Source organism: Harpegnathos saltator, unplaced genomic scaffold (assembly GCF_003227715.2).
Source record: "Harpegnathos saltator strain DR-91 unplaced genomic scaffold, Hsal_v8.6 scaffold779, whole genome shotgun sequence".
In the NCBI taxonomy this organism is placed as follows: Eukaryota; Metazoa; Arthropoda; class Insecta; order Hymenoptera; family Formicidae; genus Harpegnathos; species Harpegnathos saltator.
In genome coordinates this window covers 717,031-730,781 of record NW_020230625.1, presented here as the reverse complement: position 1 = coordinate 730,781, position 13,751 = coordinate 717,031, and the positions used below count along the sequence as shown (strand labels likewise).

At 32.9% G+C, this 13,751-nt stretch overlaps 3 protein-coding genes across 6 annotated transcripts; 2 read left to right on the top strand and 1 right to left on the bottom strand.

Moving 5' to 3' along the window:
- The first annotated feature begins 1,401 nt into the window (after positions 1 to 1,401).
- RpL26 (ribosomal protein L26) lies at positions 1,402 to 3,233 on the top strand. Of its 2 annotated transcripts, none has more exons than XM_011152419.3 (4): positions 1,402 to 1,486; positions 1,768 to 1,943; positions 2,025 to 2,165; positions 3,043 to 3,233. In XM_011152419.3, exons 2-4 carry the CDS (start codon positions 1,776 to 1,778, stop codon positions 3,178 to 3,180), a joined length of 447 nt encoding a protein of 148 aa, XP_011150721.1. In that variant the 5' UTR covers positions 1,402 to 1,486; positions 1,768 to 1,775; the 3' UTR covers positions 3,181 to 3,233. The 2 variants fall into 2 exon arrangements, with proteins under 2 accessions (XP_011150721.1, XP_011150722.1); XM_011152420.3 differs by having other exon boundaries at positions 1,438 to 1,482.
- Positions 3,234 to 3,298: 65 nt separating this feature from the next.
- On the bottom strand, positions 3,299 to 5,586 carry LOC105189971 (protein lifeguard 4). 3 transcript variants are annotated; one of them, XM_011152424.3, is made up of 7 exons: positions 5,516 to 5,530; positions 5,184 to 5,395; positions 4,792 to 4,952; positions 4,526 to 4,634; positions 4,348 to 4,453; positions 4,124 to 4,275; positions 3,299 to 3,700 (listed from the first exon to the last, which is right to left on the bottom strand). In XM_011152424.3, the coding sequence occupies exons 3-7, from the start codon at positions 4,925 to 4,927 to the stop codon at positions 3,451 to 3,453; spliced, it is 753 nt and encodes a 250-aa protein (XP_011150726.1). In that variant the 5' UTR covers positions 4,928 to 4,952; positions 5,184 to 5,395; positions 5,516 to 5,530; the 3' UTR covers positions 3,299 to 3,450. The 3 variants fall into 3 exon arrangements, with proteins under 3 accessions (XP_011150726.1, XP_011150724.1, XP_011150727.1); XM_011152422.3 differs by lacking the exon at positions 5,184 to 5,395 and having other exon boundaries at positions 5,516 to 5,586; XM_011152425.3 differs by lacking the exons at positions 5,184 to 5,395; positions 5,516 to 5,530 and adding an exon at positions 5,026 to 5,177.
- Positions 5,587 to 12,339: 6,753 nt separating this feature from the next.
- ytr (U4/U6.U5 small nuclear ribonucleoprotein 27 kDa protein yantar) lies at positions 12,340 to 13,666 on the top strand. Its single transcript, XM_011145257.3, has 4 exons — positions 12,340 to 12,518; positions 12,744 to 12,851; positions 12,949 to 13,109; positions 13,305 to 13,666. The coding sequence occupies exons 2-4, from the start codon at positions 12,745 to 12,747 to the stop codon at positions 13,499 to 13,501; spliced, it is 465 nt and encodes a 154-aa protein (XP_011143559.1). The 5' UTR covers positions 12,340 to 12,518; position 12,744; the 3' UTR covers positions 13,502 to 13,666.
- Positions 13,667 to 13,751: the final 85 nt, after the last annotated feature.

Genomic DNA, 13,751 nt, shown 5'->3' with positions numbered 1-13,751 from the left:
ATAAAGAACAATTATAGTATTTCGAAATATCTAATCTAATTTCTTAAAACACATACATCTAAGTGTATTGAAGATGATGAAGTAAAAATTTTGCGTTTTGAGAAATGTTAAAAATCAAAGTTTGTAAACACTTCGCTGATAATTCAAACATTAGAGAATCATTGTATGTGTATATACAGACACAGACATTTACAACAATAAGGAACAGAGTAATATAGTTTTACGTTACACTAAAAATCAAAGGATAACACCAAATATATATACATTGTACGTTTGCATGGCTGTGTAGCCTGATGACGTTCTAGAGAATCTCTTTAATGCATACTTAAAACGAGCATGCGTGGCTAAATGCGAGCTGTAGATAAAAGAGAGTACTTGTAAAAAGATCTTTTTTTTATTGTAAATTAATTTGCAATATGCATTAATTACATTAATGCGTATTGCAACGTTAATTAGTCTTGCAATATATGTACAGGATGTCCCAATACTCGGTGCAGAAAAAGAACAGTAAACGAATCCCTAAGTTTTGTACACAAAAACGCGTGGCTGGAAACAAAAAAAAGAAACGGTAAATGAAATGAGACAGCCTGTATATATACATATATATATATATATATATGATTGTTCATGGAATTTCATGTACATAATATTTTGATGAATCACTTAATATTATAAAAAAGTTGTAATTTAGTATAAATATGTTACAATGATTCATTTAGAGAGACAGACCTCTCTTTTTCTTTTCTTCTTTCTCTTGTTTCTTCTTTCCTCTCCTTCAATAAATACCGTGTATATCTCTTTGATCTACTGCGAGGATGATTGATTCCGTAGAACACTTAGATCTTATTATTCCAACATCGCTGATCATTGAATGACTCTATTAATATTATGAAATCATTAATACTTTATTAGTGGTACGAGTTAAAATTGTTCATCATGTTAGCTTACTTGTAAGAGACTGTTGAAATACATGAATTATTATTAAGTAAAAGGTGGAAAATTATTAAACGAATGGAAAAGTAACTCGCCAAAATATGTCCAAGAGTTTTCTCTCGATTCTTGTCACAAGTTGTAGGAAAATTTTTGAACATTAAAATATGTATTTTCATGAAGCAATTGAATTTCCCGCGTCGTTAGGATGTTGGCAGTCCGCAACAAAATACTTTAGGGCTGCATGAAAGTCAATCATAAATCTTTCCCTCTAGTGTAAAGTCGTGAAGAGATGGAAAATGGTGTGTGGACATTGTTTCGGAACAGTCCGGAGCCAAAAATAGAACCAACCAACCAACCAAGTCGTGAAGAGAGAAAAGCGCTTGCTTATTGGTCGAAGACGACGTTGATGAAACTGGTGTCCTCTAGTGTATCAAGACAATATTAACAGGAAAGAAAATTGACTATTGCGTTGTCTCTCTCGTGCCACACATTCGGAGTTCAATGTTCTTTCCAACGTGTTGTTCTTTTGGTTCACGGTGCTGAAATTTTGTAGGTGAGCCAAGCATGTTTCAATCGCACGGAATCGGGCTCAAACGAACAAAAATGAAAAGATATTTCGCGCGACTCAGAATCCGTAAAACTATCGCGTACATATGTCTCTCGTATTTTCTGTATATACGCGTGAAAAAATGCGGTAATTTTGTGCCAGTGCCGCGTGAACATGTGAATATTTTGTTGAGTTCGTTTAAGCCTGATGCACGTTTGTTGGTCGTTAAGTTTGTATAAATAAATTGACTGTCAGAATATCGTCTTAACTCTGAACTCTCATTCTAGAATTCAATATGAAATATAATAGGCTGGTTTCCTCGTCGCGCAGGAAGAACAGGAAGAGGCATTTCACGGCACCATCGCACGTCAGGAGGCGGCTTATGTCCGCTCCGTTGTCGAAGGAACTACGGCAGAAATATAATGTGCGCTCGATGCCGATTCGTAAGGATGACGAAGTACAAGTAAGTCGATCGGTTTGGAAGAAAGGATTGAGGAAATTTATAATATACAAAATGTTTACAATATACATGTTCTTCTTAAAGGTTGTACGTGGGCACTACAAAGGGCAACAAGTAGGCAAAGTTGTCCAAGTATATAGAAAAAAATTCGTCATATACATTGAGCGGATTCAGCGTGAAAAGACAAACACTGCAAATGTATACGTCGGCATTGATCCTTCCAAGGTGAGAATTGTCATTGTTTGTCTTCAGTAGAGAAAGTAATTGTTAATGAGCACTTCATGATTATTATTTTTAATTGATACATTCTCATGGATTTATATCAGGGAACTAAGATAATATTCTAGTATAGTAATTAGTAAGTGCTCACTGAGCTACTTTTTCTATGGAATATAGCCACCAATAACATGTATCGTACACATATTCAATATCTGTTCATTGAGCTTTGATTAATTTATTAATTACCTTCAAATTTTATTAAGATTTAAAAGTACAAACCAGTAAGATTCACAAGGTTACTGAAGACTAATTTTAAAATGAACTATATATTACATTTAGGTATGCATCAAATGTTTCTTAAGCTACTTACAGTAAGCAGTCATCTTATAATTTATATTTAATTTAATTTATATTAGTCATTGAAAAATTTAATCTTATAAATTATTTTTTATATATATATTAATTTTTTTGATACATGAATTAAATTTGCAAGTAATTTTTTTTATGAATGATGGTATAAGTAAATGTTCAATATTTTCTTAACAATGTTCGTATAAATTTCATATGACATTCAAAGTTGTGAATATATGTACAGTATATGAAAACTGATAATATTGAATGCATCTATAAAAACTTGCATATCTAAGGAATCCTTGAGAGCTTATGTTTTTTTTCATTTCTATGATGACCTAAACCATTCACATAGGTTTAGACAAATAGCTCGGCTTCAAAACTTTGTATAGGGTTCTCCTATACATTAGTTAAGCAGTCTTGCTTGGTCTAATCATTGCAGAAGAATTGGCACTGACCATATTATTTCTTTTCTCTTTTCTTGAGAATTTTTCTTTGGCAAAATTTAACTTGTATTCATATGATGTTGCAGACGGTTATTGTTAAGTTGAAGATGGACAAGGATCGCAAGAAGATCATAGACAGGCGAAGTAAAGGTAGGCTCGCTGCATTGGGCAAAGACAAAGGTAAATACACAGAAGACGTGACAGCTGCTATGGAGACATCATGAATTCTGATATTTTTCTTTGTGTTTATACTAATAAAAAAATATTAAAATCAAAACCATTATTGCTCACTTTCACCAAAATATCTTTATATATACATATATATTTTTTATGCTGAAAAACATATTCTTATATCTCAGAGATATCTAAATAAAAATACAAATTTATTTTATATAGTAAAACCAAATTACATCATAATAAGAAAATTGACAGCATAACCAGTAATTTCCATGCAGCGTTATCTACAAACAATAATAGGAAGTAATACTCTTAACTTATTGTTTCGAGATGGCGAGAGCTCGCAATATGTGCAGGAATAAGTTGATTATATCTAAATATATATTAATCGTGGCCAGGATATACTCCTCAGCTGAGAGAGTGTGCATTATCATTTGCGTGTCGAAGACGATAAACAAACAAAACAAGAGTGCACCACCGATACTTATAGCCAGTTCCAGTGCGGTGCTGTGAGCAAAAATTTGTATGAAACCACCAATCAAAAGACACCAGAGCCCAATGAACAACCTATAAAAGGGGGTTATAATTAAAAATATGCCAAATAGCAAGATAAATATAATCAGCTGAAAATGCTTAATTTCCTATTCCAAGAAGAAATGTAACTATGGTTGTGGTTCATTTAATGCAGCAACTGCCCCGAAACACGTTTCTATTGAATTTGTTAACATCATTATGAGATTAGAGTACATTGTCAGGAAATAACATTTGAAAAGCAACTCATAACAGTTATCATTACCTTTATTACATATTAAAAAGAAATGTTATCAAATTGAAAAAGTAACTTGTAATGTTAATAGTGTAATAAGTAAATAACACATCAATTCTTAACTTTAATATAATATTTTAGGAATTTCAATGTACTTTTGTCTTGTGGAATTTATTTCGCACATAAGCAAAATGCACAAGTTGATACAGGAAAGGCATACTCACCCGAATCCCATAAATGAGAAATCTCGTTTTGTTTGAAAAGTATAAGCTGTCAAGGCAAGCAGAACTGTCAATGTTATGAATAAAGCTTCCAGGACTACTGAGGTATCATACATGGATACCACAACTCCAACAGTGTATGATTGCACCAGAGTCTACAATTTTTAATACATTTTTTGCAAACATATTATATTAATATAAATAATAGAATCACTTTGTATACTTACAAATATGACCAAAAGAATCAAGTTAGTAGGATGATCCTTTCTTTTAAAGAGCAAACCAACCAATATACCTATTGTCAAGATAAATGCCAAAGCCATAGTCCATAAACTAAACCAGGAGATAAATCAATATCTTATCAACATTTATATATAAAGTGAATGCTCAAGAAGATTGTCTTACTTTTCTTGTACATATAATTTTACAGTTGAACTCATCATAAATATTGAGCCTACTGCAACTGTCATCAACAGCTGCATGCTTAATAAACCATATACTTTCCGCAAAAAGCCTGAGAAAATACATAATGTTACTAAATAATTATTGCAAATTTAATAAAATCGGTATCTTTCAATTATAAACAATCATGTTGGTATGGTCACAAGTCTTAATGAATGCTTTCTAACAAACATATGTTCGATTAAAAATCAATGAGGTTATATAAATACCCATTCGTATAGTAATAGTTGCATTGTGGACATTATTATTGTATGCAAAATCATTTTGTATATCATGTTCGGATTGTTCTTTGCCACCTCGTTCAATATCCTCCTCGGCCAATATCAACGGGACGGTAGCAGTCATTTTTCGATTTCCGTGTATAAACAATCTACAATAACAAAGACAAATATGACAATTCGATGCAACACGAAAAGGAAATGACAACTGGTTTCCACATGCACATGAAACTTCAGGAACCAAAGGAGCGACGACCCTTTATGCAGAACCGGTATGACGGGATTATTTTTATTCTCGAGAAAATAAAATTTTATGATCGTAATCAGTGACAGCCATATCCGAAATTTTAGCGAAGATGACTGCGTGCCACAATTGACGATACCTCGGTCCTCTTTGATTGGTTTGGAGAATTTTCAATGGTGAAATTTAAAGAGACAAGTTGCATGGATGCACATGAATGCCAAGTTGTTTGAATAAATGTCAACGATTTGACATTATCGTTGTGTGCAAATCGATCAATGGCGGATAAATTCCCGTCGCGATTACTTGAAACTGCGTCGCCTGAGAGGGTGTGTCGCATAGGCCGTTTTCCAGCTATGACACATTAAATTACACTGTGCTACACTAAAGTATTTGTTGGAACGCAGTTTAGTTTCTTTGTGTAACACCAGAGTGCATTACGGTTTGTCATTCTTATTTTTATGAATATCTTACGGATCTATATAATAAGCATATGTTGTGGCCTTCGCGCCTGATGCACTAAAGGCCATCATACACAATGAACGTAAGCAGTAATGCCTCGTCTACAATGGGGTCGTAGAGTCATAAAATATGGTCGTAGAGTCGTGGCGGTAGTCGCTTGAGAGATCGTAATCTTTGACTATATAACTATGGACTGTTAGCAATGACTGGGCATCTATAAACATCTGCAGCGCCGCCAGTACCAAACACGGCCATTATTAGAACTATCATCGCACTTTTCATTCCTGTTTTACCATTAAAAAGATACTTATTTGCGATCATGAATTTATAAGGAAAGGAAAATATAAAGAGCACATAAAATATGCTGTATATAATAAAAATTACATTAGTTATATAGTTTATGTTATGAAAATCTTTTTTATACAATAACAATTAGTATTTATATATAAATAAAAATAAAAATATATATGTTAAACATAGCATCACATATATATGTTAAACATAACATAAATAAAAATAGAACTTTGTTATTAATGTAAAAAAAAACGTTACATTTTCCATATTTGTTAAGATGTTACTGATCTATGAATAAAATAATTTTTGTAAACTGATGTCTGATGTACTCAATATTTTGGCTCATTAATTTCCCTTCATAATTCATAAGAATCTGTATATAACATTCTATAATTAATTTAATTAAATAATATTTGTGATTTTCGAAAACGTCTAACTCATTAACGTGGTTGTTAAAATTTATAAATACCTTATCCATATCAATATTACGTATTGTTTTTATAATTATTTCTTGGCATGCATTTTTCTTATACAAATTATTCTGTAATTTATAAAAATTAAAAACTTTATCAGCGGCAACAATGAGTTTATATGTATCTTCTCGTGGATAATGTAAATATCCACAGCTTTTTCTTTCTATGAATGTAGACTTCATAACTGTACATTCGTTAAAAAGATAAAGGCATGTTTCGCAAGTAATCTTTTTTAATAATTTTCGTTCGACAAAGCCTGACATATAAATGATAGCATGTTCTTTGCCTTCAATATTATTAATAGAATCAGATATCATTAAATTTTCTTCTTTATCACTATCACAAACATCATTAATATTAGCAACATTTGAATGTGCTACAGATTTTCGTGATGATATCGTAAGTATATTTGTTGTGTCTTGTGCAATGCAATTGGTTGCTGCAGAAGATTTCACTTCATTATGATGGAGTAGTCGCTTAAAAGCTGCGATGAATTATATAGCATTCGGATTATTATTAAATCCCCCCATGGATCGAATACAAGAAAATAAAATCTCCAAGTTGTCTTGCGAAAATTTATAAGTCATTATGTAATTCATTTTATTTTTTTCAACATATTCTCTATAGATATTTTCGAAACTTTCCATATTATTAATCAGTCCTAAGAAACCCGTTTTGCTTTTGGTTTGTAGAATATTCATCTTATCATTTATATTTTTTTTATAATTCTCTGTAGAAACTTTGATTTTAATGTTCGACAAATGTAATTTTGCTTCTGTGAAAAATGAGATTACATTATTAAATGTTTGTGGACTCAATGGCTGTTTATACCCATAAGAATATAAACTGCGAGAATTTAAAATATCAAAAATATCGTTCATAATCATAATAAATTGAACTGTAGCTGAGCTGCCAACAAAGTCTTTCATATTATCTTCTTCCAACTGCTGTAAAGCAATTGCAACACTTTTGCTCAATGTTTGTACTGCTAACTTAACATTCATTTTATTCTTTTGCCACTGAATATGTTTTCTTGTTAATTTATTTGCTAAATGAAAATGATTTTCTTCTTGATATTTAAGTAATTTAACGATAAAGTCCCAATTAATTTCGTTATCATTAATATCATATAATATACCTTTACTGGCAAAAACATTTCTTACTAATTTATACATATGAACTGCGTCCAAAATAATAAAAATTTTTTTATCTGAGTTAAAAGGATGAAAAAAATATGATTTGTTGGCAAAAACATTAGCACCAAGTTGTTGTGACATTGAAATATTTGCTGCCAACCCATCAAAAGTTAAAGCAACAATCGTGATTCCACTAGGGACAAGAAAGTCTAATACTTTCCTGGTTATCTCTGCTCGTTCTTGTGCAGTAAGAGAATCTATTAAGAAGTATACTACAGGAATTTTCCATCTTGCGTTCACGCCATTTATTAAATACACTAACGCTTCTTTGGCAAACGGTAATTCTTCTGGTTCATGAATACAACTTCCATAGTCAATATATCCTATAAACTTTCTCGCCAAATGATCCCACTGAACTTGTTTGCGAATAGCCATTTCATCCATCATTAAACATCCATATAATTGTTTGCCTTCATTTTCAGCTGCTTGACTTTTTATTTTCAAAATTTGTAATGATTCTGTAGAAAATCCTGGAGAGCCATCAGTACTGCTATACCATAATCGAATAGTGGATGATGCAGGCAATTTATTCATAAAAGTTTGTCGAACATAGCAATATGCCTTAGGACTGTAAAAGTGCAAGGTTAATGCAAACGCTCTCAGTTGCGGGGGATACTTTCCTTTAACCTTACCACCTTGTATCTGCTTAATGATATTCATCATTTATCAGAAATACTCTGAAAAATGCACATTTTTTATTATTAGCAATAACAAAAATACATATATATATATATATATATACAGGGTGTTTGATAGCTGATCATGCAGACGAAAGTTGGAGATAGATTGGGTGTAGCCGAGAAGAAAAGTCATGTACCATAATGTCAAATTGGCAATAGTTACCGAGTTATTAATTAAAACATGTGAGCCAACGAGCGCGTAGAGAGCGGAGGGCGGCCGCAGTAAGCACGTAGATATTTGATACAGGCGGAGTCAGTGAGTGACGGTAGGCAAGCGCACGCGGCGAGGGGCAACGTAAGCGACAAAAGGCGATCGCACGCGACGAGGAGCGAGCGAGCTTTTTCTTTATAGCATTTTCCTTATAGCTCGCTCGCTCCTCGTCGTTCGCGCTCGCTCGCCTCTTGTCGCTTGCGCTCGCTCGCTCCTTGTCGCGCGCGATCGCCTCTTGTCGCTTACGTTGCCCCTCGCCGCGCGCGCTTGCCTACCGACACTCACTGACTCCGCCTGTATCAAATGTCTACGTGCTTACTGCGGCTGCCCTCCGCTCTCTACGCGCTCGTTGGCTCACATGTTTTAATTAATAACTCGGTAACTATTGCCAATTTGACATTATGGTACATGACTTTTCTTCTCGGCTACACCCAATCTATCTCCAACTTTCGTCTGCATGATCAGCTATCAAACACCCTGTATATCTCATATGGTATAATATATAGCTACTAGATACGTCTACTTCGTTATCATTCGTTATGCTCAACGAGTTCCATCATTTGCCGTGTTTGGTACTGGCGGCGTTGCAGATGTTTGTAGACACTTATTGCATGGAAAAGTAAGCTGCTAGCAGTCCATAGTTATATAGTCAAAGTCCAACACGAAACAAGCATCGTGTACCGCTGGCTTTAGACACACAATATTAGGGATAATTTGTGGTATCTGGGTGCAATGAATTATTTTTAAAAAGCAATTTTTTTAACCCTGAATGTGTGTATGTATGTGTTTATAAAGTCATATATTTAATGAAATTGTATTATTTAAAGGTATGTAAATAATGTAATGTATGCTAATCGGGCCTCGTAAGAATATATATTAGAATGTGTTGTATTCAGCGCCACTGCGCCTGTGCATCATTTCATCCAATGAAAAATGTTCACACTTTACCTCGTCGCTCCTCCCTCAGTAGCTTCACCCCCCTTGTCTAAGTACTGAGTTCACGCTCCATCTCTATATTTCTATATCTATGCTTACGACACGTATTGTAGAATGACTTTTATGCTACGTCTACAATGGAGTCGTAAAGTCGTGAAGTCGTAAAGTCGTGAGCTGGGTCCTATGGCGATGCTTGTACAAAGTTCAATTAGTCGCTGGATCGGAGTGTAAACCAATCAGAGAGCAGGATATTGCCCGTACACACAGATGTCTATACTATACTAGATTGCTAACTTCGATCTTTGACCTATACAAGAGCTGTGTACCGCCTATTTTCCGGTTCAGCCATGAAGACCGCCAAAACATGGCGGCGGTGTGTGTTTGTAGTGCGTACGTGAGTATTCGATGCGTGTGTAGTAGTGCTGTACTGTAAGTATGTGATACCTGATGTGTCTACATTGATGTGTCGTATTTACTGCTATTTATATTAGTCAAACTGCAAATATATAAACGAGATAATGCCAAGTACATGTTGCATTGTTAATTGCAATAATACGAATAAAAAAGGATATTACTTATTTAAGTAAGTAGAATACATTTATATATAATAAATGTTCGAGGTTTGTAATATGTGAGGGTTATCTTGCAATTAAACATTGTTAATATTATTAATATTATGTTAATATTATTAATATTATTAATATTAGAATGTATTCACTTACAAAAACAACGAAAGATAGAAATCCTGCAAGTAACAGACACAAATTTACAAAATTAATATTATTTAATAACACATAAATTACATTTTATTCTTTATATGTATGTAAAAAATATTAATACAAATACTTTGACATATTTTGAACTGTATATATTCAATTTAATTTTAACCTTTACCAAACACTTAGATTAGCAACACCTTATTAATACACACATCTTTAAATGATATTCTTTCTTGTTCGTATTTTTGAAATTTACAATACTTATTCGGCATTATCTCGTTTGTAGATTTGCAGTTTTACTAACATAAATAGTAGTAGACACATCAAGTGTCACATACGCACAACCACGCACTACTACATACACATCGGGTATTCACATACACACTACAAACACACACCGCCGCCATGCTTGGCTGTCTTCATGGCCGAATCAGAAAATAGGCGGGACACAGCTCTTTTGAGAAGTTAGCAATCTAGTATAGTATAGACATCTGTGCCCGTACATAATACGAATGATTGATCGTGTTTATGTGTGTTATTGAAATAGAAATATAATGGAATTCCGTGCAATTTGTAGTATTTCTTTGTTATTAAATGCTTACCATTTGAATTTAATATCGATATATTTATATCTAAAACGAAAAAGACAAAGAAGATGGTGGATAAGACCTATAAATAGAAGCAGAGATTATTTAGGATATTTCAATAAATAATTCAAAGAGGCATATGAGACAGATCATGAAGAATTTTTTAGTATGACACGAATGACACCTGTCCAATATGATTATTTGCGCCATATTGTCAGACCTTTCCTTAGAAAAATGAGATATATAAAAAGATATATAAAAAGGAGATATATAAGATGATATATATATCTTATGAAAATCTGTTGATACCACAAAGCAAGGCTATTTCATGATTAAATTGTATGTTTCACAAAAATATTACTTTTAATATTCATATTGAGTTTTCTTCTTTTAACAGTACAACTGTTATATAGAGAAGAAAGTTTTGCAACTGTGTAAAAATACGTGAATCTGATTGATAGTATGCTTTTAATCTTGATTGAATTTAAAAATATATACCAATCAGATCAATTTTATAACATTTACATAACTTTCTCTGCTGATTACTGACAATATTCCATATAGAATCCAACTACACTATAACATATGCTATAATAGGACAATTATATTTTTAATATTTTCTATCAGCAATGACTATATAATTATTTACTCATGCTGAAATGATTCCAATATTTTCAACAGTTTGATAAAACATTTTATTCTTTGTTGCATAGGTACGTTTTATTCCATGTAATAAGACTGTCACCATACTTTTCTCTTCTTCTGTATCTAGCGTGGAAGTTGTACTATTCAGCAATGCTGACAAAGCTGAACAAGCTGCAGTAACAGCCTGTGATGATTCCATAATTAGAGAATTCACATCAAGACTTATATTCTTTCTTTTTCTGATATCTATTTTAGGCACTTTGAGGTTATGTTTATTTGCTGGATCAATATTCTCGTTATCTGAAATTTATTTAGAAGTGTTAAGAATGTAATTAATGATTAAGTTTTCTGTGGAAAATAGTAATTTATCAATCACTTGCCTTCAGAAATATTAATAAAATTTTTATTGCAAGTAGGCAATTTTGCAGATAATTTCTTTATCATTGATCCTTGTGATACTGATGAAATTTGTGAAGATGACTTTATCAAAAATGAATAAATAAGTGCCGTCCACAAACCGATATAATTTTCCCATGTTGTTTACATAGCGTGATATATAAAATCTTTCCTCTGATTGGTCTATTGTAGCTCAAGTCATTACAATAGTCGCTGAAATTGGATTGGAACCAACTCAAGCGACTGTGCTTGCAAGCGTTTTGCGATCGAAAATAACCTTTCAGTCGACCATTGCTACGACGGCCGTATTCTATGACTTTACGACTCTATTGTAGATGATCCTAACTTGAACGACAGCGATTACGATCTCTCAAGCGACTACCGCCACGACTCTACGACCATATTTTATGACTCTACGACCCCATTGTAGACGAGGCATAAGAAATAACGGAATAAATTCGATCGGAATCGATTCCGACGAGTTCCATAATAGGTACCCTGATCTCAATTCGTAAACACCCAAGGCTTTAAGCCAGCGGCACATGGTGTTTGTTTTCGTGCTGGATTGCTTGCTGGATGAAAATATTGCGTTCTGATTGGTACATTTCCGAAGATGGACGGAAACACCGTGTGCCACTAGCTTTATTGGATATCGTACACAGTGTGAACTATACATAACTACTACATTATCGACCTTAGTTTTTTTATCAAATTATTAAACGCTGGTAACATGCAGCTTGACGTTGAGAGAAACAAGAAGTAAGATGGTAGTTTAACTAGACTTTCTTATTTTTCTGTTTCTTTAGAGAAGTGAACATTAACTAATTAATTCAGTAAGATAATTAACTATATTTGTAATTCACCGATTATTGATACACGTAAGTAATTTTCATACAGATTTGTACAATACGCTTGCATGAATGCAATTCAATCTACTCTAACCTCAATTCATATGAAAAAAGTATTTAGTTTTGAACGTATTTAAAGTTCCTTGTGTATGTAAGAGTATGTATACAAATATTTTATCCACAATCTCGTATCTCTGAATATATTTTAATGCTTGCAATTTAATGCTTGAAAATTTATAAAGATATGTATCGTAGAATGGGTCGAAGTCGCTCGCCGTCACCAGGAAGACGAAGGGACCGCTCACGGGAACGAGATCGTGACAGAGATCGACGAAGAAGACGATCGCGAGAAAGAAGACGAAGGTATCACCTTCGGAAAAAAATAATTTCTATGTCAATTTATATTTCTAACTTATATCATACATACCAATAAAGCTTTAAATCTTTTAAATACTTGTAGATCGGTAGAACGAGATAGAGTAAAGTCGCGAGACAGAGATAGAGAACGAGAACGTGACCGAGATAGGCATAGGAGATCATACACTAGGTCCAGATCAAGGGAACGTGATCGATCAAAACATAAACCAAAACCTTCAACAAATGAACGACCAGTAATTACAGGTATCAAATGTTTAAAAAGTAAATTTCTTAAAAATACAATATTTTATATTGTTAGTGTTAATATTAATAGAATTATTAAACTATTAGTTTTACTGATAAATATGATATTGTTAAACAATAAAATCATAATCATCTGTAACATGAGAATTATAATGAAGCCATGATCAACTTTCATATTACACATTCATATTACAGAGGCAGATCTTCAAGGTAAAACACCAGAGGAGCAAGAAATGATGAGGATAATGGGATTTTGCGATTTTGACACTACTAAAGGAAAAAAAGTGGAAGGCAATGATGTAGGTGCTGTTCATGTCATTTTAAAGAGGAAATATAGGCAATACATGAACAGGAAGGGAGGATTCAACAGGCCTCTGGATTTTGTCGCATAATTTACAGTACAATCATAAACCTACAGATGTCTTATTTTGTGAGATAATGTTACAGTCAATTTATATTCTTTTAGAAGAGAGTGCAAACAAAATGTTGACTCCATGATTATTAATGTGATAATCGATGTAAGCGCAATGGACAGCCGAGAGAACATGCATTGTAAGAATAGGATATTTATATTTAATAAATATGCTAGTTTTTTATATATTAATGAGATTCGTCGTATTATCAAATTTATATAAACATTTT